This window comes from Colobus angolensis, unplaced genomic scaffold (genome assembly GCF_000951035.1).
Source record: "Colobus angolensis palliatus isolate OR3802 unplaced genomic scaffold, Cang.pa_1.0 Scaffold8, whole genome shotgun sequence".
In the NCBI taxonomy this organism is placed as follows: Eukaryota; Metazoa; Chordata; class Mammalia; order Primates; family Cercopithecidae; genus Colobus; species Colobus angolensis.
The window spans coordinates 12,260,165-12,281,083 of record NW_012121820.1 but is presented as its reverse complement, the minus strand read 5'-3'; the positions used below and the strand labels follow the sequence as shown (position 1 = coordinate 12,281,083).

The window sequence follows — 20,919 nt, the reverse complement described above, 5'->3', positions numbered from 1 at the left end:
TATAATTTTTCCAACACTCTGAAAAATCCTGTCCCCACTGTAAGTAACCAATATATATTCAGACTTCTACCACCACAGACTGGTTTTGTGTACTATCAAACCTCATGTAAATTGAATCGTACAGTAAATAGTTCATTCTTCTTTAACACTGTGTAGTATTTTGTAATATAAATACACTATCCACTCTACTGTTGAGGAATATTTGGTGTGCTTCCAATTTTTGTATTACACAAGAAATTTGTATAAATTATGTCTTTTGGTGGAAAAATATGCTAATTTATCTTGGATATATAACTAGGAGGAGAAATACTGGGTCATAGGGTAGGTAGATGACTAATTTTAATAAATATTATCAATCAATAAATAATATTGTCAAAAATTTTCTCAGTGATTGTAAAAATTTTGACACCTACCAGCAAGGTATGGGAGTTCTGGGTGACCTGATATTGTCAGTCTTTAGCATGTTAGCCATTCTGGTGGATGTGTAGTGTTGTCTCTTTAATCCACATTTTCCTGATAACAAAGGATCCTGTGCCTCTTTTCATACGTTTACTGGCCATTTGGATATCCTCTTTTGTGAACCTCCTATTCGGGCCATTTGCCTATTTTATAAATTATTCTTTTTAATTTATTTTCAAGAATTATTTTAAATAAGAGTCCTCTCTCAGATACACAGATTACAAACATCTTCTACCAGTCTATGGTTTGCCTTTTCAATCCCTTAATGTGTCTTCTGATGAACAGAAATTCTATATAATCCATTTTATCAATCTTTTCTCTTATGAATAGTGTTTTTGTGTGCTGTTTAAGAAATTTGTGTTGTCACCAATGTCATTAAGCTACAAATGTAAATTGTAATTTTTATTTTAATCAAATTTTAAATTTAAATGTAATGTCATTTAATTTTAAATGTAATTTAAAATTTTCTAGTAGCCACATTAAAAAAGTAAAAAGAAACAGGTGCAAATAATTTTAATAATATATTTCACTTAAACCAATATATCTAAAATATTATCAATGTGTAATCAACTAAAAAATTAAAAAAAATTTTAATAGTCATTTCATACCAAGTCTTCAAAATATGGTATTTTATATTTATAGCACATCTTAATTCAAACTAGCTACATTTCAAGCACTCAATAGGCACATGTGGCTGATAGGGTCTATACTGAACAAGGTAGCCCTATTTTGTTCAGCTGATCTATTTGACTATCCTTACGGCAATACTGCCCCGTCTTCATTCCTATAGCCTGATTACAAAGTCTTACAGTTAAACCTTCCAATTTAGTTCTTTTTCATGACTGTCTCAGGTTATGCTAGATAGGTCTTCAGCATTTTCATATATGTTTCCACCAATTAAAAAATACCCTGCTTAGTTTTTGACTGGATTTGAATTATAGACATCTTAGCAGTATTATAATACCCGTATGTAGCCAGGCGTGGTGGCTCATGCCTGTAAACCCAGCACTTTGGGAGGTCGAGGCAGGTGTATCACTTGAGGTCAGGAGCTCGGGACCAGCCTGGCCAACACGGCGAAACCCTGTCTCTACTAAAAATACAAAAATTAGCAGGGTGTGGTGGCGCATGCCTATAGTCCCAGCTACCCAGGACGCTGGAGTATTGCTTGAACCCAGGAGGTAGAGGTTGCAGTGAGCAAGATCACGCCACTGCACTCTAGCCTGAGTGACAGAGTGAGACTCCATCTCAAAAACAAAACAAAACAAAGCAAAGCAAAACAAAACAAAACCCCATATGTGCTACATCTATTTGTTTAGGTCTTCTTTTTTCACAGCAATGTTTTTAGAAGAGACAGCTTGTGTATTTTTTTGAGTTATTCCAGGGTATCTGATACCTTGATGCTATTATAAATGGGATTTAATAATTATCCTTCCCTGATGTTATGTTGCTAGTTTATAGAAATAAAAAACTCATGTATTTGCATATTGTCTTTGTATCCAGCAACTTAACTAAATCTACATTTATTATTTATAATGATTTGTTAGTACATTCTGTTCAATTTTCTACATATGCACTCATGTCATCTACAAATAATAAAAAAGTTTTACTACTCCCTTTCTAATCTTTTAACTTTTTATTTATTCTTTCTCTTTATTGTAGTGGCCAGGTCCTACACTGTATTTCTGAGTATAAATTATGACAGTGAAGTATTTTTCTTACTCCCAAATTCAGGAAATAATGCATTCAATATTGTACTACTTAATACAATATTATCCATCAGATTTTCTCTTGCGGCTTTTAAATGTTCTCTCAGTCTTTGGTTTTTACAGTTTAAGATATGCCTAAGTATGGTTTTCTTTTTCTGTATTTTTCCTGCTTCAGAGTTATCTGATTTTGAATCTACTAGTTGATATCTTCCATCAGTTTAGGAATTCTTGGTCATTAGTTATATCTTCCAAGGCTACTCTGCTCCAATCTCCTCTATCCCTAGGACTCCAATCAGAAATACTTAGAACTTTCGGCTGGGTGCAGTGGGTCACACTTGTAATCCCAACACTTTGGGAGGCCGAAGTGGGTGGATTACCTGACGTCAGGAGTTTGAGACCAGCCTTGCCAACATAGTGAAGCCCCATCTCTATTAAAAATACAAAAATTAGCTGGGCATGGTGATGCACACCTGTAATCCCACCTACTTAGGCGGCTGAGGAAAGAGAATTGCTTGAACCCAGGAGGCAGAGGTTGCAGTGAGCTGAGATAGTGCCACTGCACTCCAGCTTGGGTGATAGAGTGAGACTCTGTCTCAAAAAAAAAAAAAAAAAAAAAGCTTTTACCTTTTGCTCTGTTTGATTCATTCTTTTTCCTCTATGTGCTTTAGAAATTTTCCATTGATCTGTCTTCATATTCACTCATCTTCTCTTCTGCTGCATCTAATCTACTTACAAACCTATCCACTTGGTCTTGAATTTTATAAACTGGTTTTTTCATTCTACACTGTTACCTGATTCTCTTTATAGATTTAATTCTCTGTTGGAAGTTTTCACTTTAAAATTCATCTTATCCATCTTTTCCTCTATTTTTTTTTTAAAAACAGGATCTCACTCTGTCACCCAGGCTGAAGAGTGCAGTGGAGTGATCTCACCTCACTAAAACCTCCACTTCCCGGGCTCAAATGATTCTCCAGCCTCAGGCTTGCAAGTAGCTGAAACTAGAGGTGCAAGCCACCACACCCAGCTAATTTTTGTATTTTTTTGTAGAGAAGGGTTTTGCCATGTTGCCCAGGTTGGCTTCGAAAGTCTAAGCTCAAAGTGATACTCCAGCATTGGCCTCCAAAAGTGCTAGGGTTATAGGCACGAGCCACTGTGCTGGCCCCCTCTATTTTCTTTAACATTTTAATCATAGTTATTTTAAAGTTCTTTCCCCCTGCCAACTCTAATATCTGGGTCACCTGGGGTCTGCTTCTATTATATAATTATTCTCTTAATTTTTAGCCACCTTTTCCATCCTCTTTGAATGCCTAATATTTTTTATTTTATGTCGGACACTGTGGATAAACGAATTGTAGCAGCTCCAAACAGTATTTTGTACTACAAGTATTTCCCATTTTCTCTTAGCCAACCAGGGCGAGGGGATGGTCCCTTTGATCCAGTCAGAGACTGAGTTGGGTTAGGACTGAGTGACTGTTTTAAGATTCAATCCACCTCTTATTTTGCTGTTTTTGGAACATGAGTATCCAGGATCACTGAGTGAGAGACTGGCAGGTCTTTTTTCTCTTGAACCCTGAAACATACTCTATGGAGGTTTTGAGCTTAGTGTTTTAGTCTTCTGCCCCACGCAGGTTAAAAGTCCGACAAATACCTTAAGCGAGAGTCAGTATTTTGTGGTAGTTCCATTCCTTTAGTGATTTTTTTGTCTCCTAAGTACCAGGCGACTATGAAATTTCAATCTGCCTTCTGGCTGAACTCCTAGCTTCCTGGGATACCCCAGAATTCAGTAGAAGTCTCTTGAGGAAATCCCCTTGCTTTGGGGATTTCTTTAGTTTCCAAACATTCCACCAGCCCTGTATATTCAATCCCCAGTAGTGTCAGATGGTTTCTCTTCCACCCAGAACAGTCTCTTTTGTTTGGGCCAAACCTGACCCTCAGACCACTCCCAGAACTGGGAAATGTCTCCAGAGAAGAAAACAGCCAGTCATCATCAGCCCACCTAGGGATAAACCTTACTGTCTGATATTTTAGTTCATCTCATTCTCGTTGCTTCCACAGCTATATGATGCCTTTAAAAAGAGCTTTTTGCAATTTATATATATATTTTTTCCAATATTAACTCTCATTACTAGAGCGGTCTAGGGCTTAGCTTTTGGGTTTCTTCTCTTTTCTATCTGTATTCATTGTCTTGGTGATCTCACTCAGTCTCAGGGTTTTAAATACAGGCATCATCCAGCTCAGAACCTCTCCCCTGGCAACAGCCTCATATATGTAATTCCTATACACCATCTCCACTTGAGTATCTCAGAGGTATTTCAAATTTGAAATATCCATACACTAAACTCCTATCCAACTCCCCTTTCCTACCCCTCCTACCTACAGTCTTCTCCCACCTGAGTTAGAGTAAACTATGCTTTCAGGTACTCAAACCAAAAATCTTGGTGTAATCCTTGACTCTTCCTCTTTCCTTTCCATACACCATATCTGACTGGCCTAAAAATCTTGTTGGCTCTATCTTTAAAGTATGTCCAAAACCCAGCCTATTTTTCACCATCTCCATTGCTTCTAACTTGATTTGTACCACCTTCATTTCTCACCCAGATTATTCTCAAGAGTCTCCTAACTTGTCTCCCTGCTTCTGTTCTTGCCCCACTAGTCTATTCTCAACATAACATCCAGAATGACCTTTTTTATTAAGCTATTCCTCTGCTTACACTGCTTAAAAGGCTTCTCTTTTAACTCAAAGTAAAACTAAACATCTTCCAATGTCTACAAGTCCTACAGGGTCCATGCCCACCCTCCTACCTCATCTGTTATGGTTCAGTTATCCTTGTCTATTCTTCATGCATACCATGCATGCCTCTACCTCAGGACTTTGTATAGACTATTCAGGACTTTGTATAGATGTTCTTCTGCCTTGCACAACTCCCTCTCTCCTTTACCTCCTTCTATTATTCGCTCACATATTATACTTTTAGTGAAGGCAACTCTGACCACCCTATTTAAAATTGCAATCCTCACCCTGAATTCTGCATCACCCTTATTCTAATATATTTTTAGAATGGCATTTACTGCCATTGATGTACTAGGTAATTTTCTTATTTAAGGTTTATTAATAGCCTCTCCCTATTTACTTCTACTCTTTGGAAGTTTTGACCTAGGTCCTTTGGCCTCCCACCATGTAGGTTCAAAATGTGGCAAATGTTGGAGGGAGAGACCAGTTGTGAATTTGTTGCAGGCTCTTCCACGAGGGCAGGAATTTCTGTCGCTTTTGTTCCCTGGTGTTATTTCCAGAAATTAGACAGTCCTTGGCATATAGTAGGTGCTCAATATATATTTCTGAATAAATAATGTTAGGAGATTTTGCAATAGAACATGGTAACAGTAGTAAAAAGCAAGTACTATGAGAATACACAAGCCAGAGCACTTGGGCCAATTAGAAGAGGCTCTGGAAATGATGTGACATATGAGTTATATCTGTGGGCAAGCAGTAAACTTTCACGACTGCTGACTACTTTCGCCACCTGCTCCAAAGTCTGTATACCCCAGACTAGCAAGCAAGCATCCACACATGTACACACACACTCAAAGGATTCTCTTCCTTACTACTAGATTGCTTCAAATATTTTCCTATTCTACCTACCATGAAGAATAGATAAAAATGGTTTCTGATGATAGGATTTTGATTACAATTCAGAATATTTAACTAGGACCAAATCTAAAGAAACTTTAATATACGGATGAAGAAAGCACAGGACTTTGAATATTAAAAGAAGTCAGGGTTTAAACACTTTTCATTATAAGAAATTTTCAAGTGAAAATTAAGGAGTTTGAAATAAAATTTCAATTTGTTTTTTTGGCACTGTTAAAAAAGAGAGGGTAAGCACTCATGTTAAAGAATCAATAGAGATCATCCAAATATGGAAAACGGGTTTTTATTTTATCCTAATGAAATGAAAAGGGAGCAGCATTTCCGAAATACACATCGAAGTAGGAAGGAAACTGGAAAATTCGAATCTTTTTTTTTTTCTGAACAGAGATTGTGCATAAGTACGATCATGTGTGTATAAACACTCAGTGTATACAGATACACACAGATATAAACTAAATCTGCTTGCCAGACACACTTCCATAACAACCATCTGTTCTCAACTGCTTGGAATTTCCTTAAATTATCCTTCAAAGAAGACCATTTTAATTCATACACTTTTATGTCAGAGATTTACATAATCTTAATATTTTATCCTTAGGGAAAATTTTCAAAAACTTTTAACCCTATTTACCTTCAACCTCAACCAACTACCCCTCTTACTTCTATTTAGCAAACCATAACCAGGGAGCGTAACAAGAAGCAAATCAGGTTTGAAACCACAGTATTTATCAAGTGCCATGTAATATACAAAACCAGTATCAAGCTTTATGCCCAATTTCAAGGGGATTACACTCATTCAGGGAAGACAAAATAAACATATCTGTCTTAGAAATATCCCAGGGTAAATGTTAATTGGTCAAACAGTAACTACAGTCCAATGAGAGTTCAGAAAGTGAAAACAGCATGGATTTCAAAGCATAGGTGAGGTTTTAGTTGGGCCCTAAAGAACACTGGCTCATAAAAGAGGACAGCAAAGAGAAAGGTAAGATGAAATGAGAGATGAAAGAACAATCTTATGGGATGTATGATGCATATCTAGAATGCTAAGTAACCTGCCTTATTAGAGTGAAAGCATTACACAAGATGAGGAGTAGGAATGAGAGTAAACAGGTAGTATGTGCCCACATCTTTAAAAAAAAAAAAAAAAAGAAAAGAAAAGAAAACACAGGAGTTTTGATCTAACAAGGGAGTTAAAAAGTACCCACCTTGGATTTCGTGAGCAGGAGACTGAGAAATACCAGCAATTCCCTGGTATTTTGGGAAAGTTAAGTCTGGTATCCGACTGGGGAGAGCTGAGACTTGTGGCAGGCAAACTACAGAAGTGTGTGCTGCAGTAAATTGTACACTGGGCTCAGCACAGGGGGTGGCAGCAGAAACCAAGAGGAAACAAATACAGGGAACAACCTAAAGACAGTGTGGGAATTGGTGGTTGTACCCAGTGAAGAAATGGGAAGACTCAAGAAATTACCCACCCAGGCAGAGCTGATAGGAGCCTTATGATGAAGGGCCCTAACGGACACTTCTGCACCAAGTCACACACACTGGTACGAAGCTACGGCAATGCCAAATAGCAGCAAGGAGCCTCGGAAAAGAGGCCTGTCTGAGGGTTTAAGTGAGACAGAGATGAATACCAGTGAGGAAAAAATGCCAGTATACGGAAATGGAGGAAACAAGAGCCTGGAAGAAAAGAAAAATCTCTTTCCTTTCTAATACAGAGGTTTAAACAAATCATACCAGTTTGAGTTTTAAAGTAGTTGAGGTTTAAACAAATCATTACCAGTTTCATACCATAATGAGTTTTAAACATATTTATTCACTCACTGAATAAGTATTTGATAAGTTCAACTAAGTAGGTCTTTATATTAGCTACCAACCAGCAGAAACATAAAGTTCTACCTATGCTAAGAAAAATTACAATAAATTAAAAAGTGATGCCTGTTTTTGCAAAACTCTGCAATCTGACTGGGGAACAATCAGGAGTGATCATCAAAACAGTATGGCAGAGGCACTGAAAATCAGGACCATCACAGGCTATGAATGAGTGGTACAAGGGTCCCAGCTGAATTTAGACTTAGGGAATAATAATTACAATAATGAAAAACATTATCGAGCAGAAGATGGAAAGTGCCACTCCATCTGAATAGTTCCTGGGAGTAAGTGTAAATTTATTTTATTGAAACTCTCCTACCTGAGAGGCACATAGGACAAAAAAAGATACAAATCCTACACTAACATAACTCATGGTTTAGAAGAAGGAAACAAAAAATTTGGCAGGTGTCCGAAGGACAATGACAGTTAAACATATTACAGTGCACTAAGAGTAGAGGGGAGGGGCACTTATCCCCAGCTCGGAGGAGCAAGGAACTTTCGGGAGGAGGAAACAACTGAGCTCAGCCTGCCAGGTATAGAAAAAGGCCTATCAAAGAAGAGTGCACTGTACGCAGACACAGAGCACAGCACAGGAGAATACCACGAGCCAAAGCTTTATTCAAATTCAAGTCCTTCTGTTCCAAAAGGCAAAATCACACAAACCACCCAAATTGCAAGAGGCAAAAACTGAGACAGCCTTGTCAACAGTCTATGCATTGTAAATAAAATACACCACAGAACTCTAAAAGTTTGTGTTCCAGACACCAAAATGAGTTTGACAAAGAATAAGAAAATAAAGAGTCACATTTAGAATGGAAACTTTTCTACCCCTGAATCCCAAGCTCAGGATTGTGCTATAGAGTCCAAAGCACAGCTGTGATAATATGCCATTCCTGAGCTAAAGTGAATTGTGTGTAAAGATGTTTTAGCAACTCACCACTTGGTAACCAATGCTGAGGTTGTGATCTGGGGCTGGGACAAGGGCCAGCAGTCACAGAAGTGGGCTGAGCATGCTGAGAAGATACTGCATAGATCTGCAGAGAGATGGCAGTGGGGCCATTCTGGTGTTGACTCCATCCCCTTCTCTGCCCCGAGCTAAAGCTAGCAGGCAGGCAGACACCCACCCAGAGGGCCCCGGGGGAAGGATATAGGAACAAGCTTCCTCTTCTTCAGTGATTTTCTGTGCCACTGGATGTGCCTTGAGATTGCCTGGAATCCTAGATGAGATTCAAGGCTTTCAGGCTTTTCGTTAGCGTGGGAAATCTTTGTTCAAACTTCCTCAGGAAGCCCAGTATGTAAAAACAGTTTTAAGTGGAGCTGTTTTGGTTCTGCAGCAACTAGGACTCTACAGAGCACCAATTTTGAAAATCACTCGGTAAGCCGATCTCTCCAGTCCCCTCACTGGCTGTGTGGCCTGCCCTGCATGCTAGGCCAGGCCTTGGCTCAGAGGCCAGCCCCACATGGTCGCACTTCTCTGAATGTCAAAGCCAAAACCATGAATCAGGCCTCTCCCTTCCTTAAATCTGGTAAATTTTTTTGAGATATAATTCAGATTCTAATTTATGTTTCTCCATATATAAACCCTCTCTTTGCTATATCCTTAGAAGAAAAAAAATGAGTCTTAATAAGATACCCAACATTTCCTGAACTATTTGTTAGTTAGATCAGCTACTGCTGCCCTTCAGGTGCCAGGGGAGAAGTCATAACAACATCTGAAATATGGTCAATGGCTTAGGCTAAATGGCTACTAGGAGAAAATCAAATTTCCATATAGTGTTTTAACTACCAAACCAACCATAACATCCCCAAGGAATGAAAACCCCATTACAAAGCAATACAATTCTATCACCTCATGGCAGTCTTGCAAGGGCTATTTTTAAATATTAGTATTTGCTTGAAAAGTATTATAGTGACAATACATCAAATTATTATTCCTACTGTTATATTCATTAGTTGGATAACCCTTAGCAGAGACATGAAATCAACTCTCACACGCTAGTCACTGATTAACTGCTGCTATGTAACTCTGACCTGGATCGTTCTGGGCTTTAGTTTCTTCATTGTTAAAACAGAGACAATAGTCCCTGCTCCCTGCTACTTTCTATGCAAACACAGAGTGAAAGAATATGTGGAATTATATGAAAATGGTTTAAGTTGGAGGCAAGGTAGTCGAGGAAGATGAAGTACTATCAGCTTCCATAAGATTCACTAGCATCCAGGAGGAATGACAGGTATTTGTGATGCTACCGCTCCATACAGAGTGTGAATTCTGCCAAGTCAGCAACAGTTGACTCCATAACAACAGACAGCCATGTCCCAGAATGTGCTCTTGGCAATAACGCCCCTCCTACATGCACAGCCTGCTTCTTCTCTTGCTTTTCACTTCTTCTCTATAAGCTCCTTGGCACAGACCTCTTTCTTTTCAACATTTAACCCTTCTCTCCTTTCTAGTGCCTCTGTATCAAGTGCTAATACTATCATCTTCTTCCTTGACACTGCTGCCAACAGAAACTGCTAAAACGCAAATACAGTGGTCCTACTCCTCTGCTTCAACTCATCAGTGCCTCCTATCCCTTGTCCAATCTGCAGGATAAAAACAAAATACCTTAGCTGATATTCAAGGCCCTTCACACTGTGACTGCTCCTACCTCTCAGTCCTCCTCTCTCACCACCCCTCAAATTACACCCCGGCATCCAGCCAAGATTATCCATTTGTCATATCACAGCTTGTGGTGCCATTCAGTTTCTGGGGCTTTATGAAGTTCATGTTGGAAAAGTTCCTCCTAAGTCCTTGTCTTCCTATACATCTGACCACTCTTGCTTCTGTGCAGCCTCTGTACCCAGCACATCTAGACTCGCAATACAAGCCTGTTGAATCAGAGTTCCGAGTTCCAACTATAATTACTAGTTCATCTGATCTCATTCACTTAACAGCTATTTATTATACAAAAGACTTTTCTTTTTTTTTTTTTTGAGACAGTGTCTTGCTCTGTTACCCAGGCTGGAGTGTAATGATGCGATCCTGGCTCACTGCAACCTCTGCTTCCCAGGTTCAAGTGATTCTTGTGCCTCAATCTCCCAAGTAGCTGGGATTACAGGCCTGCACCACCATGCCCAGCTAATTTTTGTATTTTTTTTTTGTAGAGATGGGGTTTTCCCATGTTGATCTCGAACTCCTGGCCTCAAGTGATCCCCCTGCCTCAGACTCCCAAAGTGCTGGGATTACAGGTGTAAGCCACCATGCCGGGCCAAGACTTCCACATTTTAATGAGAGACAAACAAAACAACATCAGAGATCAGACACATTCAAATGCAATTTGTGTTGTGGTAAGTGCTTTAAGGAAGTATACAAGGGGCTGAAATAGAACATCATTGGGATGAGGGGCAGGAATCTACTTTAGATAAAAGAGTCAAGAAGGACCTCTCTAAGGAGATAACATTTTAGGCAAAACTGATAAACCAGTCATGTAAAGCATCCCAAGCAGAAGGAAGAACAGAGGCAAAGGTCTACAGGTGGAAAAGAACTGTTAGTTCAACGCATTAAAAGACAGCCAGTCTTTTGGCTGGAGAGTAATGAGACAGGGAAAAATTGTTTATCTAAAAAAATGAAGAATTTGGTGAAACAAGGCGAGAGTGTGACTGTAGAGGGTCCTGCTGAGCACAATAAGGAGTCTGAATGTTATTCCCAGTGCAACAAGAAGTTATTTGAAGGCTACAAGCAGCAGTTAAAATGATCTGACTTATGCTTTAGCAAAGGGCCAAGAAACAACTCTGTCATCTAGGTCAAAATGACTGTCCAGCCAAAGTCAGGACCCTTATGCAAAGGCCATACCTCTGCCTGCCAGGCCAGTGTAGAAGCTGAGAGTGCAGACGTTCGACCAGCTCCAAGAACAGCAATTGTTTCCCCATCATCATCCACCACTTTGAAGTCCAGGTCCTCATTGTATTTTCTGCGCTTTACTTGCCTTCCCGAGCGTCGTTTCTGCAGGGCAAACACACCCGTCAGAGAAACTCTCTGAGTGAAAGACAACAGCCTACATAAGAATACCCTCATCTACATTTACTAATATGCCAAGGAGAGCTTTCTTGCGTTACAAAAGAAATCTTTCTTAAAGACAACTCTTTTAAGGACTAAATTCAGTCAAAATGGGAACTAGCGGAGTAGGGGACAGAACAAAAGCTCAATCTCCAAATTGCCATGATCCACTAAAAAGAAGGGGTAATGTCTCACAGTCCAGTAAGACGCGTTCTGTTGATCAACGGTAGTGACTTCCCCTCTTTCAGAATCCACTTTTCCTCCAATAAAACAAGGATGGGAGCTGAACTCTATCATCTTTGGGGTCCCTTCCAGCACTTGCTGGAAGCACAGATTTTATGACATGATGACAGTTTTTTATTTTTTTTGCTTAAATTCACCATCCTTACCGTGTACTTCTAAAAATGTAGTTAGAAAACTAGTTAGTATCAATTTTTTGGATTTACTTTGAGAATCTCGTAACGCTTCTTCAAATGCAGGGAGACATCTTAAGTGTGACAAAACAAGGTTCCTAAGTCACCTTGATTGTGATGATCTAAGGATTCATCTCTAATTAAGAAGCCTGTACTTTTTAATATTCAACAACAAAACAGCCCAGTGGCTTTCCACAAACAGAACAGCATACAGTTCATCTCTACATACTCATCATATCTCAACAGTAGAATCACTCCAGGGAACCATTTACCAGCCAGTTCACTCTCAAATATTTAAACCTTAAAAAACAAAAGCAAAAGCAAAATCCCACCTCTCTTTTCTTCTACAAGATACCTCCTGAGCATCTCTCTTGTGTTCCTATCACTTCTTCACTAAGTTGCCTCTATGATGTTTTACTTTATATGAGGGATTCCACATAAAAACCTCTCCCCAACACCACATACAGATCACCATTCTACAAACACCTAATTCCCTGCCAAATTCCATCAACTCAGTGTGCCTGGCTCCTCTGCCAATCTAGACACTTAACATCCACCAGCCCCAGTTTATAGGCAGTGAGGAGTCTGCTCTGACACCAGACATTGCTGCTTATTAATACTATGACATTACTAGCTGTCATTTTCCTACAGGGAAGAGCAGTGAGAAACCCATGAAGGTCCAGATGATCCTGGAAGGTATAGTATGTCAGTCTTATTCTAAATGAGCCTTGCAGCAGCGTGGCTCAGATAAATTGCTATGAATATCAGAGGAAAGAGAGCACTTTCAAATATTAGACTTCATGCTCAAGAGAGGTTCTCAACTCAGAAAATCCCTAGCACTGTCACGGGCACACTTTGGCATATTTTTAGGAATTTTTAGGAATCTGGTTTAGATGGGCAACTCCATGTTTCCATGTTTGGCCAAACTTTCCTTACTTGTTGGCATAATGGCTACATTTCTGACTTTCCCAGCATCTGGGATTATGAAAATGTCCTTGTACAGGCTGGCCTGGCACTCTGAGCATTACCTGCATGGCAAAAGAGGCCTTACAAGCTTGGCTCACAACTTCGTTTTCCACATCAACTCCCTCTGCAACCTAATATCCTGCAACTTTTCAGGAATGAGGCAAACACCACTAGAAAACTGGGACATCATTAGTATACTGATCGGGCTAGGGAAAAAGACTACAGTCTACCTGCTCACCCACCAAAACAGTAAAAGCCCAGGCCAGGGCTAGGGAGTGTGCTAGAGACAGGCATAGAGGAGCAACAGGATCAGTGTGAGCCAGATCCCATCCAGCAGCTGTAATCTCCACCAGGCCTCCCGGTCACAGCTGTACCTGGCTGTCTGTAGACTCAGTGGACTCCTCAGGACTCCGCAGAGATGGGTTCGTCAGGCCCTGATCCAGCTCTAAACTCTCCACTGTAGTTTCACTTTTCCTTTTTCCTTTCTTCTTTTTCTCCACTGGGGTTGGTCCTTGCTCCTTGCTACAAGGAGAAATTCAGAATTAAAACTGTTGGGCAGTTTTTAAAACTAAGATTTCTCATGTGATCAGCATCATGAAATCACATCCTGGAATTCTAGGGCCAGGGCAGGCTTTAATGGGGAATCTACAAGAGTTTCTTCCCAGAAATAAACAGAAACATGGGAAGAAATATCTACATGGATCAATGCAGAATTCACTTTATTACACCCCATTGTGACTATTATAGCTACAATTAATATGTAAAAAATAATATGAACATCTCCAAAAACTTCACTTTCAGTTTATACAAATGTCTTCTCTAGGAAGTTCAACTGCTTCACAGATACCAAGAATCTTCAAATTACAATCTCCCTTTAAGTTTCTTAGGAAGAGACATCTCCCTAATCTGTCACCATCCTCTACTGAGTACATGCTGGACCTGGAGTGAACACTAGGCACTCAAAAATGAAGAGAACACTGCCTCTGCCCTTGATGAGCTTATAATTATGAAAATCCTACAGTTCACCTACAACCACAGCCCAAGGCAGTACCAGAATGCTTCCTCAGAGAGGCAGAGATGGCCCAAGTCCATCCACCCTGCAAGGCCCTGCTAATATGGCAACATTTTCTCCAAAAAGCCTTCCCTGGCCTTCCTAGGTGGTAAAATCTCTTTCCCACACTCCCAAAGCACTTCAACTATACTTTGCTTAAATGATCTTTCACCAGAATTAGTTGTTAACTATAATATCAGGCTCAGAATTCACATAACTACATACAGTGCCTGGATCCTCTACAGTTGCTCAATAAACATTTGCTGGATAGATGAGTATTTTATACTTCTCTGATCTCTCTTACCAGACTCGAAGTTCCTAGAGGGCAGTATGTGCTTGACTATGCTTTGTATTCCTCAGAGTGAGTGGTCTTATGCCTTATACATAGTAAGTATTCAATTAATATTTAAGCAAGTTTTAAAATTGTTTTTTAAGCAACGGATAGATGGATGCATTAATGAATGGCTATGATTAACTGTGGTTGGGGAGATTTGAGAACATACATTTGAGCAGAGATACATATATATGTACGTATAAAAACAATTCTGATAGTAGTGCGAATAACAATAACTAATGGTCACAGCTAATAGTTTTTATAATAATTACTATATGCAGGCACATTTGTTTACATTGCCTTTGATCTTCACAACAGCCCTGTAAGGCAGATGGTATTCTTTTTTTTTTTTAAGACGGAGTCTCACGTTGTCACCCAGGATGGGGTTCAGTGGTGCGATCTCTGCTCACTGCGCCCTCTACCTCCCATGTTTAATTCTCTTGCCTCAGCTTCACCAGTAGCTGGGATTACAGGCATCCGTCACCTCGCCTGGCTTTTTTTTGGGGGTATTTTTTTTTTTTTGAGAAGGAGTCTCGCTCTGTCGCCCAGGCTGGAGTGCAGTGGTGCGATCTCCACTCACTGCAAGCTCCGCCTCCCGGGTTCACACCATTCTCCTGCCTCAGCCTCCCGTGTAGCTGGGACTACAGACGCCCGCCACAGCGCCCAGCTAATTTTTGTATTTTTAGTAGAGACGGGGTTTCACCGTGTTAGTCAGGATGGTCTCGATCTCCTGACCTTGTGATCCGCCCGTCTCGGCCTCCCAAAGTGCTGGGACTACAGGTGTGAGCCACCGCGCCTGGCCAGCAGATGGTATTCTTATTCTCATTTTATCATGAGGAATCTGAGGCATGGTGAGGTTAAGGTAGATTTCCAGGGCAACAGGGTTAGTAAATGGCAGAGACAAGATTTGAGCCCAAGTGGAATCTGTGCTCATCTGTGATTATCATAGCATTCTTGGGGGAATAGAATAGTGTTTTGGATACATTTAGTAAAAGATGGTTGTGTGTCTGGATAACAGGGCAAGTGAACAGAAGCACCATGTGATGGAGCTCAAAGGAAAAATCAAGGGTGCACCAGGCCAGAAAGTTTAGACTTCATTCTGCGTGAAAAGGGCCATGAAAGCAGGTCCAGGAAAGAGGGAATGAAGCCTTTCAAGGGTGGAAATGCTTTGAAAGGCCCAGCAGGAGTAGAACCAGGAAGTCTTGGCAAGTGACAGAATGTGGGTGACAAGGAAAGAGCCAACACTGGTACTTCCCATCAGGAGATTTAGTAGAAAGCATGGGAAGAGAAGGAAACTGCATGACCTTGTTCAGAGGGGTGATCAAGGACACAAACCAGCCAGTGCTGATAGCTAAATCTGTCTGCTTCCCTCTTGAATACCCTTCACCCTTCACATGCCCCCAACCAGGTCAGCACAAACTCTGCCCAGCTTTTATTCCCCAGGCTGGAGACTGGCTTGCCTACCTACCAGGAAAGTTCACGATGAAAGCTATTTGCAAACAAACACAGGAACAGAAAAACAAATACCGCATGTTCTCACTTACAAGTAGGAGCTAAATGACGAGAACACATGGACACACAGAGGGAAATGACACACACTAAGGCCTTTTGGAGGGTGGAGGATGGGAGGAGGTAGAGGATTAGGAAAAATAACTAATGGATACTAGGCTTCATACCTGGGGGATGAAATAATCTATACAACCAACCACCATGACATTAAGTTTACTTATGTAACAAACTGCACTTGTACCCCTGAACTTAAAAGTTAAAACAAACAAACAAACGAAAAAACGATTTTGATCCAACCTAACGAACTGAAACTCAAGGGGTCGTGCCATTTTCGAGGATTACAGATTTTTAACAAGGGACTTGTACCCTTAAGCAGGGGAAAAAGCACAAGTTCTTCCATTTCTTACCAGTTCAGAAGAGGAGATTCAGGTAAAACAGTTTTAAAAGATGCTAAATTTTCACGAGTCTATCTCATGAAGTAATTATGTGGCTCCTCATTAAGAAAACTGCATAATAAATTACATTCTACAAAATACTTGTGAATTCCATGTCTCATTCCAATCCCATGAGGGAGCCAAGACAAATAATCCCCATTTTCCAGATGAGGAAAACTGAGATTTAAAAGCAGCAAATGTCCCAAAGTCAGCAGCAGGGCAGAGGCTTATGCTAAGGTCAGCTGAGTCACAGGGTGTTACTTTTTCGCACCAAATCATATATTTTGCCTCTTTTTTTCTAAAATCCCAGTCTCCCTTTTAGTAAATGTAAAAACTTCAAATATCCTTTAATGTTATTTGACCTCAAAATAATGGTTTAAAAAATCAGCAACATTCCAATGACCCAAATATAGAAAATTCACAAATCCATAGATGTTGATAGTTTTTTACAGCTCTCTTAGAAAAAGGTTCAATTCTTTGACACAAATTTAAAGAAAGCTTACAATATGCCAAAAATCACCCTAATAGCCACATGCTCAGTGGCCTTTGAATCTTCTGTAAAATCTTAAGTCTTTCTTCCCAGCATCTGAAATCAATTTCATCTACTTACTAAATGTAACTTCATTATATTAGAACACTTTGTCTGTATATGTTTAATTTTCATTCTAAATATTTATTATGTGTGTGTGCGCGCACCCGTGCCCACATGCTAGAATCATGCTTCACTGTGGAACATCATACTCGAAGTTAAACCAAGTCCAAATCATAACTAACAAATAGAACTTCCTCAAAATATGACACTTTTACTAGGAGACTTGTGTGCATTTTGAGCAACACATTAAATGTTGAAAGGAGGGAGGAGTCATGGTGAGGCACTTTCCAAGTCAAGCCTGAGGTGCTACTAGATTTTCCCAGCCATAAGCTGGGGTTCAGGTAGCCTGGGAATACTTTCTCAAATATTTGTCAGTAAAATAGGAAAATACTGGCTGAAACCTGGTCCCTTATTTGCAGGTAAGTAAGAAGATACTCTACTCAGGAAAGCTTCAAAGTGACTTTTTGGAGGTTACCTTTGGCAAGAGAAGCCATTCTAAGTTCCAAAAATTCTTCCTGGAGCTCTTCTGATAAAGGCAAGTATCAGGAAGAAAAGATTCCTTGTAAGCTTACAAATGGGATCTTCAAATACGATATTAAGAAAAATATCATCTGAATCCATCCTCTAGGAAGACTAGATAAGGTGTATCTTTCTGCTCTTTGGATAAAGTTTTAAAAACCTTACGCTTGACAGTTTTATCAGTTGAGGACATTTTAATCTCTAAACTGCTATACCTATAGATGATTTGGCCCATGAATGTTTGTTTGCTCCTTGAAGTTCCAGGTTCTTCAAAAACAATGGATAGGCCAGGTGTGGAGGCTCATGACTGTAATCCCAGCACTTTGGGAGTCCCAGGCAGGCAGATCGCTTGAGCTCAGGAGTTCGAGACCAGCCAGGGTAATATGGTGAAACCCTGTCTCTACAAAAAAATACAAAAATTAGCTGGGCATGGTGGCATTGGCCTGTGGTCCCAGCTACTTGGGAGGATGAGGTGGGAGAATCGTTTGAGCCTGGAAGGCAGAGGTTGCAGTGAACAGACATCATGCCACTGCACTCCAGCCTGGGTGTCAGCGTGAGACCTTGTCTCAAGAAAAAAAAAAAAGAGGATAAATAGGATCTAACAAAACTACATATGCAAATAATCTTTGACTTAGCAATCTACTTACTGGAATGTAATCTAAAGATACATCACATGATATAAAAATACATATTCAAGAGGTTATTTACTACAACATTTTTTGGTAATTATAAAATAATGAGAACTACCTATCTAAACATAAATGACTGAATAAATTAGGACACATATAATGTAATACTAGACAGCTATAAAAACAAGAAGTAATTCTACAAACTGATAGGGAATGATTTCTAAAGATATATCAAGTGAAAAAAGCAGTGTTAAAAGGGTATAATGGGAGGGGGGAGGGATTGCATTGGGGAGTTATACCTGATATAAATGATGAATTGATGGGTGCTGACGAGTTGATGGGTGCAGCACACCAACATGGCACAAGTATACATATGTAACAAACCTGCACATTATGCACATGTACCCTAGAACTTAAAGTATAATAAAAAATAAATAAATAAATAAATAAATAAATAAAAAAGGGTATAATATGCTACCTTTTGTGTAAGAATAAAGGGAAATTTAAAAAACCTGTACACATCTATCTATTAATACAAAAAGAAACACAGGAAGGATAAACAAAAAAACCCACAATGCCTATCTATCTACAAGGGGTAGGGGAGAGAACAGGGTAGCAGGGATACAGGAGGGAGTGACACTTCTCTGAGTATACCTTTGTACACGGATCTGACTTTAGGAAATCTGTTAAAGTTCTACATATTAAAAAACAAAAAACTAAAGATGAAAACAAGCTGAAACAAGTGAATCCATGTATGTTTAAAACAAGTAATATAACTGCACCTCATAAAGAATAAAACCGCTTCCATTAACTGACGAACACAGCATTTGACTACATCCTCTCAACTTCTGGGGGAAGGGGAAAGAAGAGCAAACCAATTCTGAACTTTTTTTTCTTGGTAGTTAAGAAAACAACTACCATGGTGAAGTGACTCTGAAACTATTTCAGATGTGGTATAGGGCTAAGCAAACAAGTAAATGTGTTGATGTTGGGAACTAGCAAATACGAAATGCTATAAGGCAAGGGAGACACTGTGAGATGAATCTCAACTGCAGGCATCATCAGTTGAACTCATGAGTTCTATAACATGTATGAACACAAGCATGTATATGTGCATGTGTGTATGTATATATACATGTAAGTGTGTAGATATAAGTATGTATGTATATACATGTGTACATATATTCATATGTGCATGTTTGTATGTATTTTCCCTCTAGTTTTGACAACAGAAAGGGCCTAAGAGCAAAGATGCCCCATCAGCAATGTGTACACTTAACACTCAGATCTTGGTGTTTAATACTGAAGCTCCTCACAGAAATGGCTGATTCCAAGGCTAAAGCAGGGAAGACAGAGGATGAGCCCGAAACATCCTGCTATGACAGAAAGTAAGAGAGTGTTTAGAAAAACAAACATGGCAAGTCAAAATGAGAAATAAGTCAGCTTGAAGAGCTTTTGTTGCCCAAAACTGAGACCATCTGAATACCAAAGTAATTGAGGACAGTAAAGAATTGTAAGTCATTGAAAACAATAGGAATCTATATCGATGAGACATACATAAATAATGAATAAGGGATAAAGGGGAGCTCTTGTTCACTACAAAACACAAATGGTAACTGTAAAGGAAGTGGTACAGTTAGAAAATCATTTTGAGGCTGGGTGCAGTGGCTCATACCTGAAATATCAGCACTTTGGTAGGCTGGGATGGGAGGATGGCTTGAGGCCAGGAGTTCAAGACCAGACTGGCAACATATTGAAACCCCATCTCGGCCAGGCGCGGTGGCTCAAGCCTGTAATCCCAGCACTTTGGGAGGCCGAGACAGGCGGTCAAGAGATGGAGACATCCTGGCCAACATGGTGAAACCCCATCTCGGCCAGGCGCGGTGGCTCAAGCCTGTAATCCCAGCACTTTGGGAGGCCGAGACGGGCGGATCACGAGGTCAGGAGATCGAGACCATCCTGACTAACACGGTGAAACCCCATTTCTACTACAAAAATACAAAAAAACTAGCCAGGCGAGGTGGTGGGCACCTGTAGGCCCAGCTACTCAGGAGGCTGAGGCCGGAGAATGGTGTAAACCCGGGAGGCGGAGCTTGCAGTGAGCTGAGATCCGGCCACTGCACTCCAGCTTGGGCGACAGAGTGAGACTCCATCTGAAAAAAAAAAAAAGAAACCCTATCTCTACAAAAAAATTGGGAAGAAAAAAAAAAAATCAGCCAGGCATGATGATGCATGCCAGGTACCTGGGAGGCTGAGATGGGAGAATTGATCAAGCCCAGAAGATCGAGGCTATAGTGAGTCATGATGGTGCCACTGCACACCAGCCTGGGTGACAGAGCAAGACCCTGTCTCAAAAAAACCAAAATGACAAACAAAAAAACCCACTTTGTAACCAATGTAGAAAAGATGGGCATGGTGCAGAATCATCAAGGGATGCTAAATCTAGGGAGAATGATGTGAAGAGAAGCAGGATATTTGCATGATCTTAAAGTGTCTCCCTGCAGATTACTTAGTAATTATAAGGGAACAAAAAGAATAATTAACTAGACAATGGTTACAGAAGAATGACTTACTCTTAGGAAAGACACACCGATGTATTTGGGACAAAAAGGCCAGACATATGTAACTTGTTTGCAACTGGTTCAGGAAACGTGTGTGCACACGCGCGCGCGCACATACACACACATAAATATTTATTTATTTATTTATTATTGTTATTATTTTTTGAGACAGAGTCTCGCTCTGTCACCCAA

The 20,919-nt window shown here is 40.0% G+C and overlaps 1 protein-coding gene across 1 annotated transcript in view; it reads right to left on the bottom strand.

Moving 5' to 3' along the window:
- CHD6 (chromodomain helicase DNA binding protein 6) overlaps positions 1 to 20,919 on the bottom strand; it is a 219,429-nt gene that overhangs the window by 101,153 nt on the left and 97,357 nt on the right. The window contains exons 4-5 of the mRNA XM_011929036.1: positions 13,473 to 13,620; positions 11,516 to 11,665 (exon numbers count right to left, since the gene is read on the bottom strand). Coding sequence (XP_011784426.1) covers positions 11,516 to 11,665; positions 13,473 to 13,620 — 298 coding nt within the window. The remainder of the gene's footprint in view (positions 1 to 11,515; positions 11,666 to 13,472; positions 13,621 to 20,919) is intronic.